Source organism: Myotis daubentonii, chromosome 9 (genome assembly GCF_963259705.1).
Source record: "Myotis daubentonii chromosome 9, mMyoDau2.1, whole genome shotgun sequence".
Taxonomy (NCBI): Eukaryota; Metazoa; Chordata; class Mammalia; order Chiroptera; family Vespertilionidae; genus Myotis; species Myotis daubentonii.
Window position 1 is genome coordinate 38,094,557 of NC_081848.1, and position 21,350 is coordinate 38,115,906.

The 21,350-nt window shown below is 41.4% G+C and overlaps 1 protein-coding gene and 1 pseudogene across 2 annotated transcripts in view; both read left to right on the forward strand.

Moving 5' to 3' along the window:
- Positions 1 to 3,007: 3,007 nt before the first annotated feature.
- Positions 3,008 to 3,690, forward strand: LOC132242070 (eukaryotic translation initiation factor 4E-like; annotated as a pseudogene).
- A 9,495-nt stretch (positions 3,691 to 13,185) lies between these two features.
- The window catches only part of NARS2 (asparaginyl-tRNA synthetase 2, mitochondrial), a 122,340-nt gene continuing 114,175 nt past the window's right edge, over positions 13,186 to 21,350 (forward strand). Inside the window, exons 1-4 of one of the 2 annotated variants that reach the window (XM_059708329.1) lie at positions 13,186 to 13,663; positions 18,445 to 18,554; positions 18,945 to 19,065; positions 20,685 to 20,825. In XM_059708329.1, coding sequence (XP_059564312.1) covers positions 13,523 to 13,663; positions 18,445 to 18,554; positions 18,945 to 19,065; positions 20,685 to 20,825 — 513 coding nt within the window. In that variant the 5' untranslated portion in view covers positions 13,186 to 13,522. Of the gene's footprint in view, positions 13,664 to 18,444; positions 18,555 to 18,944; positions 19,066 to 20,684; positions 20,826 to 21,350 lie in introns of those variants that run through there. The other variant, XM_059708330.1, reaches the window with a different exon arrangement.

Below are 21,350 nucleotides of genomic sequence, written 5' to 3' on the forward strand. Positions count from 1 at the left end.
TCTTTTTCCCCACATAGCTCCCCTCCAACCAGTTCCCACCCCACCCTCTGCCCTTACCACCCCCCTGCTACTGTCCTCATCCATAGGTGTACAATTTTTGTCCAGTTTCTTCCCGCACCCCCCACACCGCTTTCCCCCCTGAGTATAGTCAGTCCACTCCCTTTCTATGCCCCTGATTCTATTATATTCACCAGTTTATTCTGTTCATCAGATTATTTATTCACTTGATTTTTAGATTCACTTGTTGATAGATGTGTATTTGTTGTTCATAATTTGTATCTTTACCTTTTTCTTCTTCCTCCTCTTCTTAAAGGATACCTTTCAGCATTTCATATAATACTGGTTTGGTGGTGATGAACTCCTTTAGCTTTTTCTTATCTGTGAAGCTCTTTATCTGACCTTCAATTCTGAATGATAGCTTTGCTGGGTAAAGTAATCTTGGTTGTAGGTTCTTGGTATTCATCACTTTGAATATTTCTTGCCACTCCCTTCTGGCCTGCAAAGTTTCTGTCAAGAAATCAGCTGATAGTCGTATGGGTACTCCCTTGTAGGTAACTGACTGTTTTTCTCTTGCTGCTTTTAAGATTCTCTCTCTGTCTTTTGCTCTTGGCATTTTAATTATGATGTGTCTTGGTGTGGTCCTCTTTGGATTCCTTTTGTTTGGGGTTCTCTGTGCTTCCTTAACTTGTAAGTCTATTTCTTTCACCAGGTAGGGGAAGTTTTCTGTCATTATTTCTTCAAATAGGTTTTCAATATCTTGCTCTCTCTCTTCTTCTGGCACCCCTATAATTTGGATGTTGGTACACTTGAAGCTGTCCCAGAGGCTCCTTACACTATCTTCATATTTTTGGATTCTTTTTTCTTTTTGTTTTTCTGGTTGGGTGTTTTTGCTTCTTCATATTTCAAATCTTTGACTTGACTCTTGCGATCCTCTAGTCTGCTGTTGGGTGTCTGTATAATATTCTTTATTTCAGTCAGTGTATCTTAATTTCTAGTTGGTCCTTTTTCATAACCTTGAGGGTCTCACTAGATTTCTTGAGGGTTTCACTAAATTTATCGGTGGTCTCACTAGACTTATTGAGGGTCTTACTAAGTTTATCAGCGGTTTCTAGAAAATTCTTGAAAAACCTTATAACCGTGGTTTTGAACTCTATATCCAGTAGTTTGCTTTCCTCCATTTCTGTCATTTGTGACCTGTTTCTTTGTCTCCGCATTTTGGCGGCTTCCTTGTGTTGATAGAGTGGCTTTCTGTGCTAAGTGTCCTATAGGGTCCAGTTGCTCAGCCTCCCCAATTACCTGAGGTGGACACTCTTGGTGCACTCCTTTGTGGGCTTTGTGCACAGTCTTGTAGTTAATCCTTGATTGTTGTAGGTATCACTGGGAGGAATTGACCTCCAGGCCAATTGGCTGTGAGAATCAGCTGTGTCTGCAGTAGGAGAACTTCTGTGCTGGAGACACCCTTCTGGGGCAAGACTTGCGTCAGTGGGGCTTTGGTGCTCACTGAGTCTGCCCCCTGAGTGTGTCCCTTATGGATCTGAGGAGTTGTAATCTGGATGGTCCCACTCTGACCACTGGGTACACTGGCTCTGGGATCTCTAAGGAGGTGCTAATTTAGCCTCAGCCTGAGGCTACCCAGCAGGAGCTATGGAGAGATCTGCAGATTCCTCTTCTTTGTTTGGGGTTTGGAGGTGCCCAGATGAGGCCCAGCTGTGAAACAATGCAAGCTGCTGTGGGGCCTTGGGCCTTCTTTTGGAAGTTCTGGGTCTCTCTGACCCAGCTGCAGTTTGTTAGGTAATTTTCAGATTGCAAAGGGCCCGGCCTTTCATATGCAAAAGCCTCTGTGCACAGCTTGGGTGGGGCGGGTCTCAGGGGATCAACAGGGTGGAGCAAGCAGCTATAGCTGCTCCTCAGTCCTACCCTAAGAGGCCCCGTGTCTCAGTGTCCCAGTAATCACTGCAAGCACCTCTGAGAGAAAGCTGACCTTGAGTTCCGTCTTATGCCAGACAGTCCAGTTTCTCCCCGTATGAGTCTGGATCCACAGAGACTCACCCAAAACTGGAGTCCAGGGCCGTCGGGAGCTTGAGACTCGCTCCCGATTGTAAAAGACAACCGTGTCCTCAGTTGCCAGCCCTTTCCACGTGCTCCTCCATACCTCTGCACTTTACTTCCGCACCTCCTCTGAGTGTCAGTGTGCTTTTCTCTTTCCTTCTAGTTGTAGAATTTCCACTCAGACAGCCTTCCTGTGGTTCTGGATGATGTCATTTTGTCTTTTAGTTGTATTTTTGAAGTTGTTGTGCGAGGCAGCAATTTCCAGTGTTTACCTATGCCGCCATCTTGGTTTCTCCTTGCCATATTTGAAATAAGTTCATTGACTATGTTCTATCCATACCTTGTACATACTTCTATGGTGGAATTTACTGCCATTTATTGTAATTATTTGCTATCTATCTATTACCCACACTAGCCTATAAGATTCTTGAATTCGGGGATTGTGGTTACCACTATCTACCAGTCCTGAAATGGAATAAAGCAGAGGCTTAAAAGTAAATATATATATATATATATATAGACTTAAATTCTGGCTCTAGAACTTACTGTGTCATCATGAGCAAGTTTCTTAACTTCTCTGAGCCCCCTAATACTCATCTGTAAAACAGGAATTTTAATACCTAGAAGAGTTGATTAGAGTGAAATGATGTAACTTACTATATTATAAAGGTTCTTTGGTTAGAAACAACAGGAAGAAACTGTATCATTAAGATTCTTTGGTTATAAGCAACAGAGATAAACTCTGGCTAACTTGAGAAAAAAAGAACATGACAACTAGATGCAATGTGTAATCTGGGATTGGATTCAGGATCGAGGGGACAATTGATATAAATGACATTATTGGGAATATTTGTGTAACCAGAAATATGGACTATGTCTTATAAAATAGTATTAGTTCATCTTAAAATTTCTGAATTTTATCATTATGCTATGGATATATAAAAGAATATCCTCGATCTAAGATGGCAACTGTGGAAGCGGAAACCACCCCTACTCCTAATCCCCCGCCTACAGAAGAAGAGAAAACAGAATCTAACCAGGAGGTTGCTAACCCCGGACACTATATTAAACATCCTTTACAGAACAGATGGGCACTCTGGTTTTTTAAAAATGATAAAAGCAAAACGTGGCAAGCAAACCTTTGGCTGATCTCTGAGTTTGATACTGCTGAAGACTTTTGGGCTCTGTACAACCATATCCAGTTATCTAGCAATTTAATGCCTGGCTGTGACTACTCACTCTTTTAGGATGGTATTAAACCTCTGTGGGAAGATGAGAAAAATAAACGAGGAGGACAATGGCTAATTACATTGAACAAACAGCAGAGATGAAGTGAACTTGATCGCTTTTGGCTATCGACACTGCTATGCCTTATTGGAGAATCTTTTGATGACTACAGTGATGATGTATGTGGAGCCGTTGTTAATGTTAGAGCGAAAGGTGATAAGATAGCAATATGGACTACTGAATGTGAAAACAGAGATGCTGTTACACATATGGAGAGGGTATACATACTATACAAGGAAAGGTTAGGACTTCCTCCAAAGATAGTGATTGGTTATCAGTCCCCATGCAGACATAGCTACTAAGAGCAGCTCCTCCACTAAAAATAGGTTTGTTGTTTAAGAAAACACCTTCTGAGTATTCTCATAGGAGACTTCCTCAAGCAATCAAGATTTGGGAGCTGAACCAAAGCCCCTTCAAAAGCAGAGTGGACCGCATTTAAATTTGATTTCCATCTAAGTGTTGCAAAGATATAAGAGAAGTCTCATTCACCTCTGTCTTGTACTTCTGTGTTCACTTTTTGTGTGTGTGTGTGTGGCTAGAATATCCACTTATCCAATCAAAGAATTACAGTACATATCATCCCCAGAATCCATTAATGTGTTTCTGGCCCACTCTGTAATAGTTTAGAAGAATTATTATTACAAACATATTTTACCCATCCACAATGTTAAAAAAGAACTTGCATTTCTATACCTTACAGGAAAAGAATTCTGTTTATGTCCCATTGTATGCAGGAGCATATTTTGCTGGCTTGAAAGAGTATGATGCATATAGTTTTCTAGCAATTTTCTTTGTTTCCTTTTACAGCATTGTCTTTGCTGTACTCTTGCTGGTAGCCACTAGATTTTAATTTATTTGTTTCCCTACTTGATGACATTAGTGATTCTGATTTCACTTTTTCATTTGTTTTGCTTTTGTTTTTTTCCTCATGTAATATTGGTGAAGGATCCAGGACTATGACACAAAGGTAGAATAAACATTAATTTGGGGCATTCTTTGGTAATTTTTTGGTTTTTTTGTAACTACAAAGCTTTGCTACAAATTTATGCGTTTCATTCAAATCAGTGATCTATGTTTGTGTGATTTCCTAAATATAATTGTGGATTATAAAAAATGTAAGATCATAATTACATTCCTAATTAGAATTAGTATGTCTGTTTTTGTATCTTTATGCTGTATTTTAACACTTTGTATCACTTAGGTTATTTTGCTTTGGTTAAAAAAGCGGTCCCATTCATATTAAGGCTCAGGTAGAAAAGCGGTCCCATTCATATTAAGACAGTGCACAAAACTGTAAATGAAATGTGTACAGTGAATTATCTTTTAAACAACTAGATTTGTCCTTTTATTTCTCCATCTCTATAGAAGGAATTTGTAATTCTTATTGCAAGCCAGTCTCTGTTGTGTCTTCTCCTGTAGTGTCTTTCACGTGAACAGCATAAGTTTGGAGCACTAGTTTGATTATGTTTATTACAAATTTTAATAAATTGAATAGGTAGCATCAGATATATGAAATTTTTAAAAAAGAGTATCCTTATTTTTAGGAAATATATAATGTAGGATTTGGGAGGAAAGGTGCATGTTGTCTAAAATTCTCAAATGGCTCAGGAAAAAAATTATACAAATATAATATGTACATATGTATAATGTATATAATACATATGTATAACCCACATAATATGGAGAGAAAGAGAGATTTTAAAAGCAATAAGTTAAACATGGTAAAATAGTAACAATTAGTGAATCCAAGTAAAGGTTATGGGAGATTTTTGAAGTATTCTTGTTAATCTATATTACTTTGAAATAATTTCAAAATAATTTTAATCTATAATGTCTCCTCTCCTTTTTAATGCTTTTAATATTGAAGAAATTGGTTCATTTGTCCTATAGAATTTCCTAAGCTCTGGATTAGGTTTATTTCTTTCTCATGGTATTATTTAGTTTTTCCTCTAATCCCCATATTTTCTGTAAACTAGCATTTGATCTGGTGCTAGGGTTGGCAAACTATGGTCAACAGGCTGTTTCTGTGATTCCTAAAAGCTAAGAATAGTCATTTATATTTTTAAAAGGTTGTAAAAACAAACAGACAAGTAAAAGAATATGTGATAGAGACCATATGTGGCCCACAAATTCTAACATATTTGCTATCTGGCCTTTTACAGAAACCCCTGCCCTAAAGACAAGCAAATGTAAATTGTACTTATTTGTTTGTTTATATTTGCAACTAGAGGCCTGGTGCATGAAATTCATGCACGGGTAGGGTCCCTAGGCCTGGCCAGATATCAGGGCCAATTGGGGCCTTATAGCTGCCAGCCGGGGCCTTCCTTCATTGTGAGCCACCTTCTGGTCATCAGCGCACATTATAGTGAGTGATCGAACTCCTGGTCTCCTGGTCAAACTCCCAAGGGGACACTTTGCATATTAGCCTTTTATATAGAGAGATAATGCTTCACATTGTCAGTATGCTAAGCATTTCCTACTGTATCACATCAGGAGGCATATAATTAATGTATCATTGTCACACTCTCAATGATGTTAGAATTAATCAGTTATTTCAGAGGTGTCAGCCTGATCCATTTATATATTTGTCAATTTCAGAGAGGAAGGGAGAGGGAGGGAGAGAGAGAAACATCAATGATGAGAGCTTCCTGCATGCCCCACACTGGGGATGGAGCCCACAACCCAGGCATATGTCCTGACTAGGAGTCAAACTATGACTTCCTGATTCAGAGGTCGTCACTCAAGCACTGAGCCACACAGGCAGGGCCTGATCCACTCTTTATAAAGTTTCCTGTCAATATTTCTCCTAATTTTTTTATCATCCATTGATTATTGTTGCCTAGATGTTTTATTAGAGATTAGAAAATAGTAATTTTTTTCTAATTCCATAATTCCCTTTGCATTGTTCGGTTGGAATTCTTCAGTATAATATAACTTTTCTCTTTTTACCTTAAAACACAGTTCAGGAAAGGCAGGACAAGTATTTGTTTCTTATGATGTACCACTTTTCAGAATAATGAATTGGTGTTCTGACCGTCACCAGAGGTGGCCAATAGGGCTTTTTGGAGATTTGGGGATTTGCTTTTTAGCATACAGTATTGATGTCTTCTGGGAGGTTTATAGATTTAATGTGCTTCCCCAAATTGCAGGTGTTACTCTTTATGCACAAAGCGTCCCAACTTTGGGATCCCTTAAGCCTGTTTTCTGTATTCTTTGGACAAGACCTCATTAGTATTTGATAGCTTCCTCACTTTTTGGCACAACAAGCTGTTCCATTTTGCACATTTCCTGCCTCAGAGCTGGAACTGATCATTTCTCCAAGGAGCCCTAGTTGCATGGGTAGCTGCAATCAGGCTTTTGCCACCTCCAGTCCACTAAAACAGCTATCCGTGCCACTAAACACTCTATTTCTAAATCCAACAATCGTTATCACTTCTCATCTGACCCACCTGTCTGTGGCTTTCTGCATGGCTAACCACTCCCTCCTCCTGAAAACGCTTTCTTGACTTGGCTTGAGGGACACCACACTCTCCTGATTTTCCTCCTCCTTCGTGGGCCTCTCCTCCGTCTCCTTTGCTGGTTCTTTGTCATCTTCCCAACCTCCCAGTATTGGCTGCCCAGTGCTCGGTGCTTGAACCTTCTTTATTTTTTCTATTTTTACCTACACTGGCTTCATTTGAGATGTCATCTGTTTTATGACTTTAGATACCACCTATATGCCAATTACTCCTAAAGTTATCTCCAACCTAAACTGACTCCCTGAATTCCAGATTCCTATGTCCAATGGCCTACTAAAATTTTCCACTTGAGTAACTAAAGATATCTCAAACTTAACATGTCTAAAAGCAAACTTCTAATCTTGCTAGTGTCCACCCCCAACAAAAACCTACTTCTCCCCCAGTCTTCGTCTTGGTTAATGACAACTTCATGATTCCTTTGCTCAGTTCAAAATCATGGTGTCCTCCTTGACATATGTTTCATAGCCTACATCCAAATACTTCAGGAAATCCTGTTGGCTCTATTTCAAAATACATCCAGAATTGGAGCACTTCTTAAGACACCCTCTACTACAACCCTGTGCCAACCACTGTAAGAACTGTAAGACTGGTTTCTCTTCTGGATTATTGCAGTAACTTCCTAACTGCTCTCTCTGCCTGAGTCCTAGCCCCCTCCTCTTTGATCTAGTGTCTTTTATTAAACTGTAAATCATCTCCTTTTTGTGTTTAAGTGCTTACATAATTGTTTATTAGTTTTAGACCAATGGTGAGTAATGATGGTCAGATGTATTACTGGGAATGCTCTCTTCCAAATTCTTTGTCATAAGGACAAAATTTTCTCCCATTACAATGTGTATATTTTAAATCAGTGGTTATACTTTTCCAAAAAGATCTCTCATTAATTATGAGATTATGTACCTATTTGATCATCTATTTGGGGGTTGGGAGTAGTAATCCTCAGAAAATGTAGGGCACTTTCTTAAATGAAAAGTATTTGCCAAAAGTCTATAGAAAACACCATGTTTAAAAGCAGTGGAATACCAAGGGAGGGCAATGGGTGTGGTCTGCCCAGGGTGCAGGCAACAAGGGGTGCACAACTGTTGAGAATTTTCAAACAATAACACTTACCAAAAGCCAATCTGCTTTTTATTTTCAGTTATAAACTAAAGCTCTGTGATAAAGTACTCCACCCTGGAAAATATAGCTGAACATTTGTGGAATTTTACTATTTTGGAAGTGTTTCTTCTTTATGTATAACGTTTAGAAACTTTGGGGGGGGGGGAATTGTCCATTCTTTTCAGTCTCACCTCATCAATGGAAAATGTTGCAAAATGTAGGTGGAAATGTAGGTGCAGGCTGTAAAAAGGCTTTCTCAGACAAGACGGAGTGCTCATTATGAAGCAGCATGTCCATTAAAGGAATTTTGAAAAGCTAACCTCAATCTTTGAAGCACTATGTGATCCCAAAGAAAAAATAAATAAAGGAGGATCAGCTCAGATTGTATTGCCTATTATATGAGTTATCTTGTGTTCTGGTGTGAAATTAAAGAGGTTGATTATACACAAGAAATATTTGTAAACAGCCAGAATCAGCCTCAAACAGCATACAGTGAAGTTCTAAGCTGTAGGATTTCTCCCTGAAGATCAGCAGAAATTGTACAGGGGGCCATTAACGCTGCAACTCAAAAAAAAGTAAGAAAATAAACATTTAAATGGGAAAAAAATCCACTTGTAAATAAGAGTGACTGGAAAAGTGACAGAAATGCTGGTCTTACATTGCTGGGAAAAAATTGAAAGGGTAATTTTTAGAGTCTTAATTTTCTTCAAGAACTGAACACCATTTCTAAAGCAAAGGACAAAATAATATCAAGGTTTGCTATCATTCAGCCATTTTCTCACCATTAACCATTGTAAAGGGAACCAACAGAGTGGGTCAAGATATTTGCAAAGCTTATAACTGAAATATAAACATAAAAACATTAGAAGAGCTCATAACTAAAATATAAACGTAAAAACTTGTATAGATTAAAAGGAAAATCAATTAGAAAAAGACTACTCAGTAGGAAAATGGGCAAAAGACTCAATCAACTTACCAAAGAAGAAAACCCAATGAAAACAAACACTGAAAGATGCTCAGGAGCCCTGACTGGGTAGCTCAGTTGATTAGAGCATCATCTTGATATGCCAAGGTTGCCGGTTCCACCCGCTGCCCCCCGTTAGAGCACATACAAGAATCAACCAAGGAATCTATAACAATAAAAGTATAATATGCTAATTAGACTGGACATCCTTCTAGACAACCTTCTGGACGAAGCTGGGGCTGCAAGGGAAGCCCGGGTCCCAGGTGCCGAAGGGAAGCCGGTGCCGGCAGCCAGGGGAAGGAAGGCCTACTCTTGCACATATTTCATACATTGGGCCTCTAGTATAATATAAGAAAAGAAGTTCAGGCCCGGCCGTGCCGGGGTCCAACCCCAGCGGGTCCAGGGGTCCCCAAAGGCGTGGACGGAGTCGGCGAAGAAGGAATGACACGGAGGCAGCGTTCAGTTGATCAGCAACCTAGCCAGGATCTCTAGCCCGGATCTCCAGAGAGGTTCTGTAGCCATGTTCCCTCACTAGGTTCTCCAGCCAGGTTCTGTCCAGGCTCTCCAGTCAGGTTCAGTGTCCAGGTTCCAGTCAGGTTCTCCTGCCAATCTCTGTAGTCAGGTTCAGTCCAGGATCCCTTGCCATGTTCTCCCGCTAGGCTCTGTCTCTAGGCTCCAAGGCCAGTCCCTCTCCAGGATCCTCCGGCATGGTCTCTCCAGCACAGTTCTTCTGTCTCTAGGCTCCGTGTAGATTCTGTCTTCTTGATTCTGTTCTAAGTTCTGAGTCTTTCTGTCTTGTTACAACTGTATTTATACCAGTTGATTCAATCCTATCAATCTCTATTACAAAGGTTAGGGCGTTTCTTATCTCCATTCCAGGGAGAAAAGATTATGTAGTTTAAGCATGATTGTTCGTAGTTAAAGGGATTAATTACCCGCCTGGCACTTAGTTGAGGGGTTTTATTCCCTCCCTAACTTCAGGGGAAAATCCCTACCTGGGGATTCAACCTTTCTCGGAGAGGTGACCTTGGTTAAAACACAGTGCCAAGAAGGTGAGCAAACATATTAAGAACCGTATGCCATATATGCCAGGTCCCTTGAAACAGCAAGGATGGACCGGCTCCCGGCACGGCCGGTGTAGCTCAGTGGTTGAGTGTTGACCCATGAACCAAGAATTCCCTGTTTGATTCCCTGTTGGTGGGGGCACATGCTCAGTGGGGGTTGTGCAGGAGGCAGCTGATTGATGTTTCTCTCTCATTGATGTTCCTATCTCTCTATCCCTCTCCCTTCCTCTCCCTCTAAAATCAATAAATACATATTAAAAAAGAAAAGTTCAAGTCTCAAAGTAAGGGTCTCCTGAAAGCAAAAGGATGAAACTTCAGATCCAACTATGGAGCAAGTGGTGTTTCTCAAAGCGAGTCAGCATCATCAGGTGGGAGACCCAGGAATTTGCATTTTAACAAGCTCTGCTGTGGTGATTCCTATACACATGGAAGGACTCTGCCTAAAAGAAATATACCCAAAATAGATGAAATTAATCTTGAGCCTTCTACGTTGGGATTTCCATTGATTTGACTGATAAAATTAAGGGGACTCCCTAACTCTAAAACAAAACTCACGAAGGATGGGGAGTGTTCAGTCAGATACAACACGCACATTTCTCTATCACAAAATTCACAAAACATTTCAGGTAATACTGTCGACAGCCCTGTGGTGGAAATCTAGAGTTTAAGTTACTTCCAAAGATTCCACAGCTAGTGAGTCATACAAATGAGATCTGAACCAGGACTTCTGATTGCCAGGCAGGTGCTCCTTTCCCCTGTGCTGTTGAAAATGATGGGGGTTGTGGGTGAAATGGAATTTTGAGGTGGGGGTGGGGGGAAAGGGAATAAAAAGCACAGAATCTCTAAAAACACTAAGACACTTTTTCTTATCCAACACTAATTGAGTAAATTCAAGCGTAATAAAAACCCTGAACACTGTGTTATATGTACTCCATGACCACATGGGGTATCAGAGTAATACCTACCTTTTCGAAGCACTGAGTTTTTGCATGTTACACTGAAACCTGTCATGCCCAGCCAGATTAAAACCTTCCCCGAAAGCTGGCCAGTAATGCTGGAAGTGTTCATTCCACAGACCTGCAGTATCAAAAGGTAACAACCAGGCCCTGCCCGCATGCCTCAGTGGTTGAGTGTCTACCTAAGAACCAGGAGGTCGTAGTTCAATTCCCGATCAGGGCATATGCCCAGGGTTTCGGGCTCAATCCCCAGTGTGGGGGTGTGCAGGAGGCAACCAATCAATGATTCTCTCTCATCACTGATGTTTCTCTCTCTGAAATCAATATATATATGTATACATATAGATGTATACATATAAATACATATATTTAAGGTAACAATAAGGCTGTTTCACTTCTGTACCTCACAACAAGGATACCTCAGGGAGCTTCCTGGATCTTAGAGAGCCTGATAGGCAAGTCCTCTTTGTGTAGTAGAGGGAGCAATTGGAGGTTATTTAATCACTGCAGTAACAGTGGGTAAGGAAATGGACTCTGGTGCCAGGCTTCCAGTACAACAGTACAAGCTGTTGAAACCTCTCTGAGCTTCAGTTTCTCCTTTGGAAAATGGGGATGGGGATGCCTACCCTGCTTCAGAGGGCTTTTGTAAAGTTTAAATAAGTTAACATATGAAGAATTCTTGGCGTATAGCAGTCTATATTATTATTGACATGCTACTATATTAATTTTGGAAAGATCACTCTTGCTTATTGTCTGAAAGGTGATGAATCTAAAAGGGACATGCCATTCCAAACTTGAAAATAAAAATAAGATGATATGATTTGACCAACTGGTCACTACTTTTGATCCCTTGAACAAGGTAGATGGATTCAAAGAGATGTGAACTGGGAAATACATCATTGCTGTGCACCCCAGGTTGTCCCATTCCCCAGATTCTGTAACCAATAGGTTGAAGGCACATTGTGTTTTAAAGCCCATAGCTACATAATTCTGAAGGCATTTGGCTGGAAGTCCCATATTTCTTTTCTCAAGGTTCAAAAAGTGCCCAACAACTGTGGTATTTTCATGGGAAATATTTTCCAGTCTCCCTTGAGAACAATTTTAGTTCTTCCGGGCTGTTTATCGTCCTGGCACCCTGTTCTGTTTGCCTTCTGGCATGTAATACTCTTTCTTACTCTCACACTGCTAAATTCTGATCCTCCTCAAAAACTTGGCTGAATTATTTCCTCCTTTAGGCCACCACAGCACTTGGGTCCATTTATGTGCACTAATTTCATGTTGCAATTGTATCTTGCCAGTCTCCATCTCTAGACCATGAGCTCCTTGATAGAAAGGACCGTGATTTTATTTCCCACTTGGAGACACTGTATAGCATGCTAGTTTAGCGCATGAAGCCAGGATTTGGGAGTTTAAATCTCACACTTACAGGATGTATACCTTTGAGCAAGTCATTTAACTCTTCTGTGCCTAAGTTCCCTTATGTGTAAAATGGGCTGAATAGTAGTGGCAAATTTAAGTAACTAGCCTTTACTTCTTTTAATTAGAAACCTTTTCACTGAGTTATAGGGAAAATATATATTTTGGGATACATTTTAAAGGTAGCCTAATAAACAAAAAGGTCAATGTTTCCAGGTCAAACCAATGCAGATAACTGTTGGGGTAAAAAAAGAGAGACTTGAAGATTCTGGCAGGCAATGCGAGCATCCCAGCAGGCTCTCTCCAGCGTCTTCACGCTGTGTGCCTGCTCGCTCCTGTGATGTTCAGTCTCTTCAGTTGCTCTTCCTTGTGAGAGGGCTGCCTTCTTCAGCCACGCCTGGCATCCCACACTTAGGCTCTGCCAGGGGACTGATCCCCCCTTTAGGCACCTGTCTCTTTAATCCCACACAACTGGGATCGAGCAGGGGTTATGTCTTGTCTATATCTGTGCTCAGATTTAGGGACGACTGATAACCGCAGGCTAATGCTCTCACCAACTAAGTCTCCTGAACGCTTTCCCGCTTCATCAGTCACTCCTTGCCTCTCACTGTTCCTCCTCATCGCCTGCAAACTTTAGAAATTAAGACTCTCAGACCCGCCCCACTGGGCTCCGTTGTTCCTTCAGCCATTAACCCCTATGACTTTAAGGCCTTAGCCCCGCCCCATCTCATCTCCTGGTCCCGCCCCTTCCTTCGCTCCGCCTCTTCTTTAAGCTGGAGTCGCGAGTACGCATGCTCTCTCCCAGCCTCCTCGTAGCGTGATGACGCCAGCGTTGGCGTAGTGACGTATGGCTCGCGTTTGGCTGGGGGTTAGGGCGTAGGTTTAGGAACCACGCGGGACTGTGGGGCGTCCCGCCTGCGGCACGTGGTTTCCTTTGGGCTCGCGCCGCTGACTGTGTTGTCTCCGCCCCGCCCCCTCGGGGAGAGGGACCCTGGACAGGTTCTTTGGGGGCGGAGCTGCAGCCGCCGAAGGGGAAGGGAGCTTCCGAGTCCCTGAGGGCCGGGCTGCAGCCCGCAACTGGGGAGTGGCTGAGCCGGGAGGGTCCCCGCAGGCAGGGTCCGAACCCGCTAGGATCCGGGCTGGTGCCGAGGAGGGAGGGCCTGGCCACCCGCGATGCTCGGGGCCCGGTGCCTGCTGCGAGCCCTGCGCTCCTGTTCCTCTGCTCCCTGCCCGAGCCCCAAGCCTTCGGCCAAACTGAGCGTGCGGGACGCTCTCAGGGTCCAGACCGCGAGTGGGGAGCGCGTTAAGGTTCAGGTTGGTGAATGGGAAGGGGATGATGGTGTGCACTGTGTGTGTGTTTTTTTCTCTTTTTAGTGACTTATATGGCACCTCCACATCTAGGCTTGCCTGGTACTGTCGGGTCAGAGCGACCAGCAGGGGAAGTTAGAAAATGCAGGCAGGCAATCCTGTGCGTTCACACTTTTCTCCTCTCATTGGCTACCATTACTTTCCCCCAAAACTGTTGCGATGCCTGTAAAGCGCGGGAACTCTGCTCCCTCGGTACCAGGGCATTACCTGTAAACGTGTTAGTCATACAGCGAAATCAACGAAGGAGCCCCTTTCCCCTTTGCCCTGGCAATGAACACCCACACTTGTATGGTGGTTGTGTTGAGCTAGCTCCTTGAGACCAGAAAGCACATCTTACCTGTCCTGGTCTTCCCGCCTGGCTGACCGTGAATATTTGTCCAACTACCATACCTTTAATTCGACGTGTAGCCATCTCAGTATCTAAAGCGAGGCTTTGCATATAGAATGCAATTAGGAAAGAGTGGAGTGTAGCAGCTTGAAAGAGCTGTGGATTTAAATCTAATGGGCATATCACTTATGTGGCCTACACCTCAGTTTCCTCTTATAAAAATGAAGGTAATAAGAGTCCTTGAGTGAGATACTAGGCATAAGAACAGTGATCTAGTCAATAAATGTTAGCTATTATTTCTCTTGCTAATAATATTTGCAGCAGCTGCACCTAGGTTTCCTATTATAGGAGCAGGCCAAGCAGGGTGGTTTGCGTATCTGGTTGCTGAAATGCAGTGATACAATTACTTTTGTTGTCCTCGCATGGGTTTGGCAATATGAGCAATATGAGCAATATTGCAATATGAGCAATCTACCCCTCTGCATTTCTTTGGCTTTCATATTCTTTCCATGATCCAAATAAAAATCTTTTCTTGAATTCACCTATTAATTTGACATACATTAATGATACCTTTTATATGCTAGTCTAAAAAGGTCTCGAAGGTGAAAAGGACTTAGTGCCTAAGTTAGAGGCTTTCATTTTAGTGCTGTGCAACCTAATATAGTAGCTGCCTGACACTTGCTCTACTACTGAGCACTTAGAATGTCAGTAGTCTGAAATGAGAGGTGCTGTAAATAAAATATCAATTTTGAAGAGCAAAAAAGAATGCAAAGTATTTTTGTATTGATTACATATTGTTAATGTGGGCATAATGGGTTAAGTAAAGTATTAAAATTCATTTCAGGTGCAAACCTGAGGTTTGAACACAGTTTGCCTGATGAGCTCAGGCTCTTAAACTCTAAGCTGTGCTCCCTCTTCCTGAGCCTGGCTCATAGTTACAATGAATGAAATAATGGGGAGGGGGCAATCTAGCCTAATTTATCTGGGTTGAGGATGAAGCAAGTAGAAGAAGAATACTGTATATGTTTGGTTAGAAAACATCTGGCAATGCGTACCTATGGTGGATTTATTCTCCTCCCATCTCCCTCCCTCCCCCATTTAAGTAGGTGGATGGGTATTTTTTCTTTAAAGGAGCTAGAGAGCAAACCAGAAAGCAGTAGATGCAAGGCTTCCTTTCTAACTTTTGTTTCTAAAAGCCTAAGTCAGTAGAATAACTGAGTTTGCAGAGGAAGCAGTAAAGAAAGGGGGGGTTATTAAATTAATTTCATGTTTCTTTTTATTTTGTTTTAAATACATTTTTATTGATTTCAGAGAGGAAGGGGGAGGAAGAAAGAGAGAGACATCAACGATGAGAATCATCTGTCGGTTGCCTCCTCTATGCCCCCCACTGGGGATTGAACCTGAAACCTGGGCATGTGCCCCGACCAGGAATTGAAAGTGACCTCCTGTTCATAGGTGGACACTCAACCACTGAACCACACTGGCTGGACTGTTTCTTTTTACTTTTAATGTGACCACTACGAAAATGTAAAATTACTTATGTGGCTCACATTATATTTTTGTTGGACAGTCCTGGTATGATGGCTAAAACAAGTAATTACAGCAATATGATAGATATTAGTGGCATAAATAATGAACTTGGAGAAAACAGCAAGGGAAGTAACTGTGTGAGGGGGTTAAGGAAGGCTCCTTGTCTATAGGGTATGGTAGGGACACAGAAAGTAAGAGTCAGTACAGTCATTCCCCACATAATAATGTTTTCATCAATGACAGATCACATAAAAGGCATGGTCCCATCTATATATATAAAAGCCTACGTGAACTGTCGACCAGTGGCCTGGTCACTATGACGCGCACTGACCACCAGAGGGAATGCAGGAGCTGCCCCCTGGTGGTCAGTGCGCTCTCACAGTGGGAGTGCCACTCAGCTGACTGATGGGCGCCAGGTGCAGGGCTCACGGCTGGCAGGCTCAGTTGAGGCAGCACAAGCCTCTCCCGTAGACACACCCCCTGTACGCCCCTCCCCCATCCGGACTGGAACCAGGATGAGGACTGACTAGGCAGGAGCCTGCAGCTGCTTCTCGGTCATAGGCACGCTGATATCACCCCAGGACAGTCACACAGAGAGAGCAGCAGAGCGGCAGCGAGCCTACCAACCGGTGACGGTGGCAGGTTCAGCGGGGCCGGGATGAGCAGGAGCAGCACGTGGTGTTGGACTGCTGGTTTTGGCCAGGGACGCCAAGGGACCCCACTGGTGCACAAATCCGTGCACTGAGCCTCTGGTTCGAATAGTTGCTGTGATGCACACTGACCACCAGGGGGTAAGTTAGCTTACTGCAGAGGTCTGGCTGATCGGGACTGGGCAAGACGGGCTGGACATGCCCTGGAGTCCTCCTGTGGTCCCTCCCTGGCCCTTATTGTGCACCGGTGGGGTCCCTCAGCCTGGCCTGTGCCCTTGCAATCCAGGACATCTCAGGGGGTGTTGGAGAGCCGGTTTCAACCTGATCCCTGTAGGCAGGCTGAGAGACTCTACCAGTGCACGAATCTGTGCACTGAGCCTCTAGTAAGATTATAATGGAGTTGAAAAATTCCTATCACCTAGAGCAGTGGTCGGCAAATTGCGGCTCGTGAGCCACATGCGGCTCTTTGGCCCCTTGAGTGTGGCTCTTCCACAAAATACCACGTGCGGGCATGCACGTACAGTGCGATTGAAACTTCATGGCCCATGCGCAGAAGTTGGTATTTTGTGGAAGAGCCACACTCAAGGGGCCAAAGAGCTGCATGAGGCTCGCAAGCTGCAGTTTGCTGACCACTGACCTAGAGACTTGGTAACCTGATAACAGTCGTAAGGCAACCCATTGCTCCTGTGTCTGTGGTGATGCTGATGTAAACAAACCTACTGTGCTGCCAGTTGTATAAAAGTATAACACATATAGTTATGTGCATAATACTTCTAAGGATGATAAACGAATATGCTACTGGTTTATGTATTTACTATGCTATACTTTTATTGTTATTTTAGAGTATACTTTTTCTACTTATAAAAAGTTTGCTGTAGAATAGTATGTCATGTTACACCTGCAGCAGCCTCATACATCTTCCATCTACCAAATCTCTTGATTGCATCATTTTCTTTTGTGCTTGATTTAATCTCCTGTTGTTTTGTGCAATAACATGTAGGTGTTTAGTAGCTATATTGTCTAGATTTAAGTGCAGTCTATGATGTTCTCACAATAAAGAAGTTGCCTAACAATGCAGTTCTCAGAATATATCTCTGTCGTTAAGTTGTACATGATTGCACAGTTTTTCTAAATAGGATCATCTTGCTTTTCCCAGACTTGTTTGATAGTTAATCAAACACCATCAATTGTTTCACAATTACTCAATGACTACTGGAGGAATATTCCCCCTTAACTTTTCTGCTAGGTAAAATGAAGCTAAATGTGATTGGTGAGAGAGCTGTTTTCAATGTTAATTGGCCTACCTGAAGACATCTCATTTGTATTCAAACCAACCTGTCATTTAAATTCAGAGTGTCTGAAAATTTGTGTGCTACTTAATGTGTTCATATGCAGAAGTTTCTTGAGAACTCGTTGTGTGGTATTTTGTAAAGGGAAAAAAAAAGTCCCATAAAGATGCTTCTAGTCTATAACTACATAATTTCCTTTCTTGGAATTTGACATAAAAGGAAAAAGAGACAAAAATAAGTGCCCTATTATTCATAACCCAGTTAAGGGGGCATAGGAACAGGAGAAAATATGTGAAATAGCAAATATTGGGGGGATTGGTTATGTGAATTAGGCTCTCAACCTAATGGAATGTCAGGCATGTATTCAGAATGATGAGCTTTATTAACAAAAGGAAACAAAAGGTGGCATGCCAAAGCTCTATCTTACTGTGATAAGAACCAGATCAATTTTATATATGCACTTGAGGCCCAGTGCACGAATTCGTGCACTGGTGGGGTCCCTCGGCCTGGCTGCTGATCGGGCCAGTCGGGGCTGATCGGGGCCGGCCAGCCAGGGGGGAGGGACTGTGGGAGGTTGGCCTGCCGTGGGAGTTTGGCTGTGGAAGCACACTGATCTCCAGGGGTCAGGTCCTGCATTGAGCATCTGCCCCCTGGTGGTCAGTGCGTCATCATAGTGACCAGTCGTTCATTCGACTGGTCATACCGGTCACTTAGGCTTTTATATAGATAGATAGATAGATAGATAGATAGATAGATAGATAGATAGATAGATAGGTATGAGTGAACTAAAAGCAACTGATTTGTTAAGGCAGGATTATGAGGACATTTTCCCCTGTATTCATTTAGTTTTCTATGGGTATGTGTAATGAAAATGTAAAATGTTAACATGCTTTAAACTCACATTTAGAAAGAAATATTTCTCTTCATTAGGGATGGGTTCGTTCAGTCCGATCCCAGAAGGAAGTCTTGTTCCTGCATGTAAATGATGGGTCATCTTTGGAAAGCCTTCAGGTTGTAGCAGATTCAAACTTAGATAGTAGGTGAGTTGTTTTTTAAAGTGAGTCCTTTGATTCTTTTTTTCCATCTCATCTGCTCCCATTCCCCTAATCCAGTGTTCACATTGCACCCTATGTGATCTTTCTAAACAAATCTGCTTCACATAGCGTGGAGGCTCAAGTTCATATACTCAGAATCAAGATCCTTCAAGCTCGGGCCTTTCCTCCTCTAACATCTTCATGTGACAATATCCCCCACCTCTCCTTTACTTCAGTCTCTCTTAACTACCTGCAGTTTTTAATCTAATTAAGGGTAAAATTGAATATTTACCCTTATATGTCATTAAATATTTTAATATTTTGATAGCAAGGTTTATATCATAATACGGGTTGGGTATAATGATATCTAGCTTATGCTGTGTTTTGTTATTATAGAGAACTAAATTTTGGGTGTTCTGTGGAAGTTCAAGGGCAGCTGGTAAAAAGTCCATCCAAAAGGCAAAATGTGGAACTGAAGGCAGAAAAAATTGAAGTTGTTGGAAATTGTGATCCCAAGGTAAGTTTTCTGACACTTTTATGGAGGCTGTTTGGGCTTAATTAAAAACATTAGCAATTTGTTTTAAGTGTGATTATTGGGAAGAAGGTACTTAGAATGTGTTTTGATTGTGACTTTCCAGGTAATTGAAACAGGCAATAGAGCTTAAGGTATGTAGGGAGAGTAGCAAGAAGTATATATGTAGATGGCTGAGCCTGATAAGTGAGAGTTAAATATTAGTCTGTGCATCTCTGTGGTGCTTGTCACAGTTGAAACTTGCCACTTTTACAAGCATGCCCAATGACAGAGATCTACAAGGGCAGACCACATTCTTATCTAGAATCGTTATATCTAATACAGTAGCCATTAGCTACCTCTGGCTATTTAATATTAAATAAAATTAAATAAAAGAGTCCATTCCTCAGGGTCATTAGTCACATTTCAAGTGCTCGGTAGTCACATGCAACTAGTGGCCATCATACTGGGTAGCACAGATACAGAACATTTCTATTTATCATAAAAAATTCTACTGGACAGTGCTAGAGTATTGTAATGCTTGGGCTGAACAAAGAAACTCTGGAAGTAATTTGGAACTCAGAGAGGAATGGAAATAATAACAATTTTTGTTTTTCCTTTTTTAGGGGGACATTTTAATGGCTGTTAAAATTTTAATGGCTATTAACATTTTACCATGTGTTTTACTATTCTTAAATTGTTCTCCCTTGTCTTCTGCGGGTGTTGATGCCTTCACCTTCTCCTTCCCTTCATTTTTGGGTCATTTTTAAGTATTCAGATATTAAGGAATTCTGAACCCCTAACAGCCCCCAGATTTCTCTTAATGTGGTCATATAATGTAGTTAATGTAGTAACTGTGGTGCTGATTTCTATACAGTGTAAATTAATATGTGCACAAGGCCGAAAAGGAATAGACAAGTCTAATAGGCTACCAGTGTAGCTCTCTTACTCAGCTTCTTCGTTGAAACTGTAGTTTTGATCTGAACATTTGTTTCTGTCTTAATCTTATGAGTATGGGTAGGAGTGGAAATACTTCTAGGTAAATCATAATTTTCTTTAGAAGTTTTGTAAATATACACTACTCTGCCAGATGACAGAAAGCTGTTGACCCTTCCTCATATACTTAGATAGCAGCGCCTGTTGGTAAACAGTGCTTAAACTGTGTCAATTGATTATGAATGATTGCGGACTTTCAAGACATTTGGGTGATTTTAAAATTAAATAAATACCAGCAGTGTGTACTTAATATCTTTATATCTACAATATTATAAACTCCTGTGTGCCAAAATAGATTCTTTTGCATATTTATATCCTAATCTCTCTATTTGTAAGTAGTGGTTGATAGCTAACAGATAGAAATTTGGTAAATAACAGATTAGCATCGGTGACATTAGTGATTTGCCCATGGTTCCACAGCTAATAAGTAGTAGAGTAGAATTCAAAGCCTCATCTCCCTGATTCCACCCCACCACCATTCTACTTGGAATGAATGAGGTCTATATTCAGTTATATTAAGAAATAAAGAAGGAAAACATCTTAGTTTTGTTCTAAAGCACTACTATTTTGAAAATGCCGTGGAAACTATCTTTATAGCTTCTAATATTTTTTTCCCCATTTATTGGCAGGATTTCCCTTTAAAATATAAAGACAGACCTCCTCTGGAGTATCTGAGACAATTTCCTCATCTTCGATGTAGAACTAATGCCCTGGGTTCTATACTGAGGGTTCGCAGTGAGGCCACAGCTGCTATTCATTCTTTCTTTAAGGTAAGGTGTTTTGCTTCTCTTGTAATGAAATTGAATAATGGTAACACTGGAATATTATCCTGACAATACCCTTTACTCACATGGTCCTTTTTTGGGGGGTTGATTTAAAAATTTTTCTTTGTCACTGGTTCTGAGCAATTTGATTATGATGTGCCGTGGTGCAGTTTTCTTTATGTTTCTCCTGTTTGATGTTGTTGAATTTCTTGGATCAATTCTTTTTTATTTTCAACAAAGTTTTCAGCCATTATATTTTCAAAATTTTTTATGTTTCTTTTCTCCTTTAGGGACTTCAGCTACCCAAATATTAGACCCTTCGATGATATATCCAGAGCTCACTGATGTTCTTTTCTTTCCTTTTTTAAAATTCTTTTTTTCTTTGTGTGTTTCTTTAGGATGATTTGTATTGCTGTACCTTCAAGTTTATTTATCTTTCCTTCTACAACACCTAATTTGTTATTTCTATCCTGTGTTTTTATCTCACACATTGTAGGTTTCATATCTAGATGTTTGATTTGGACCCTTTAA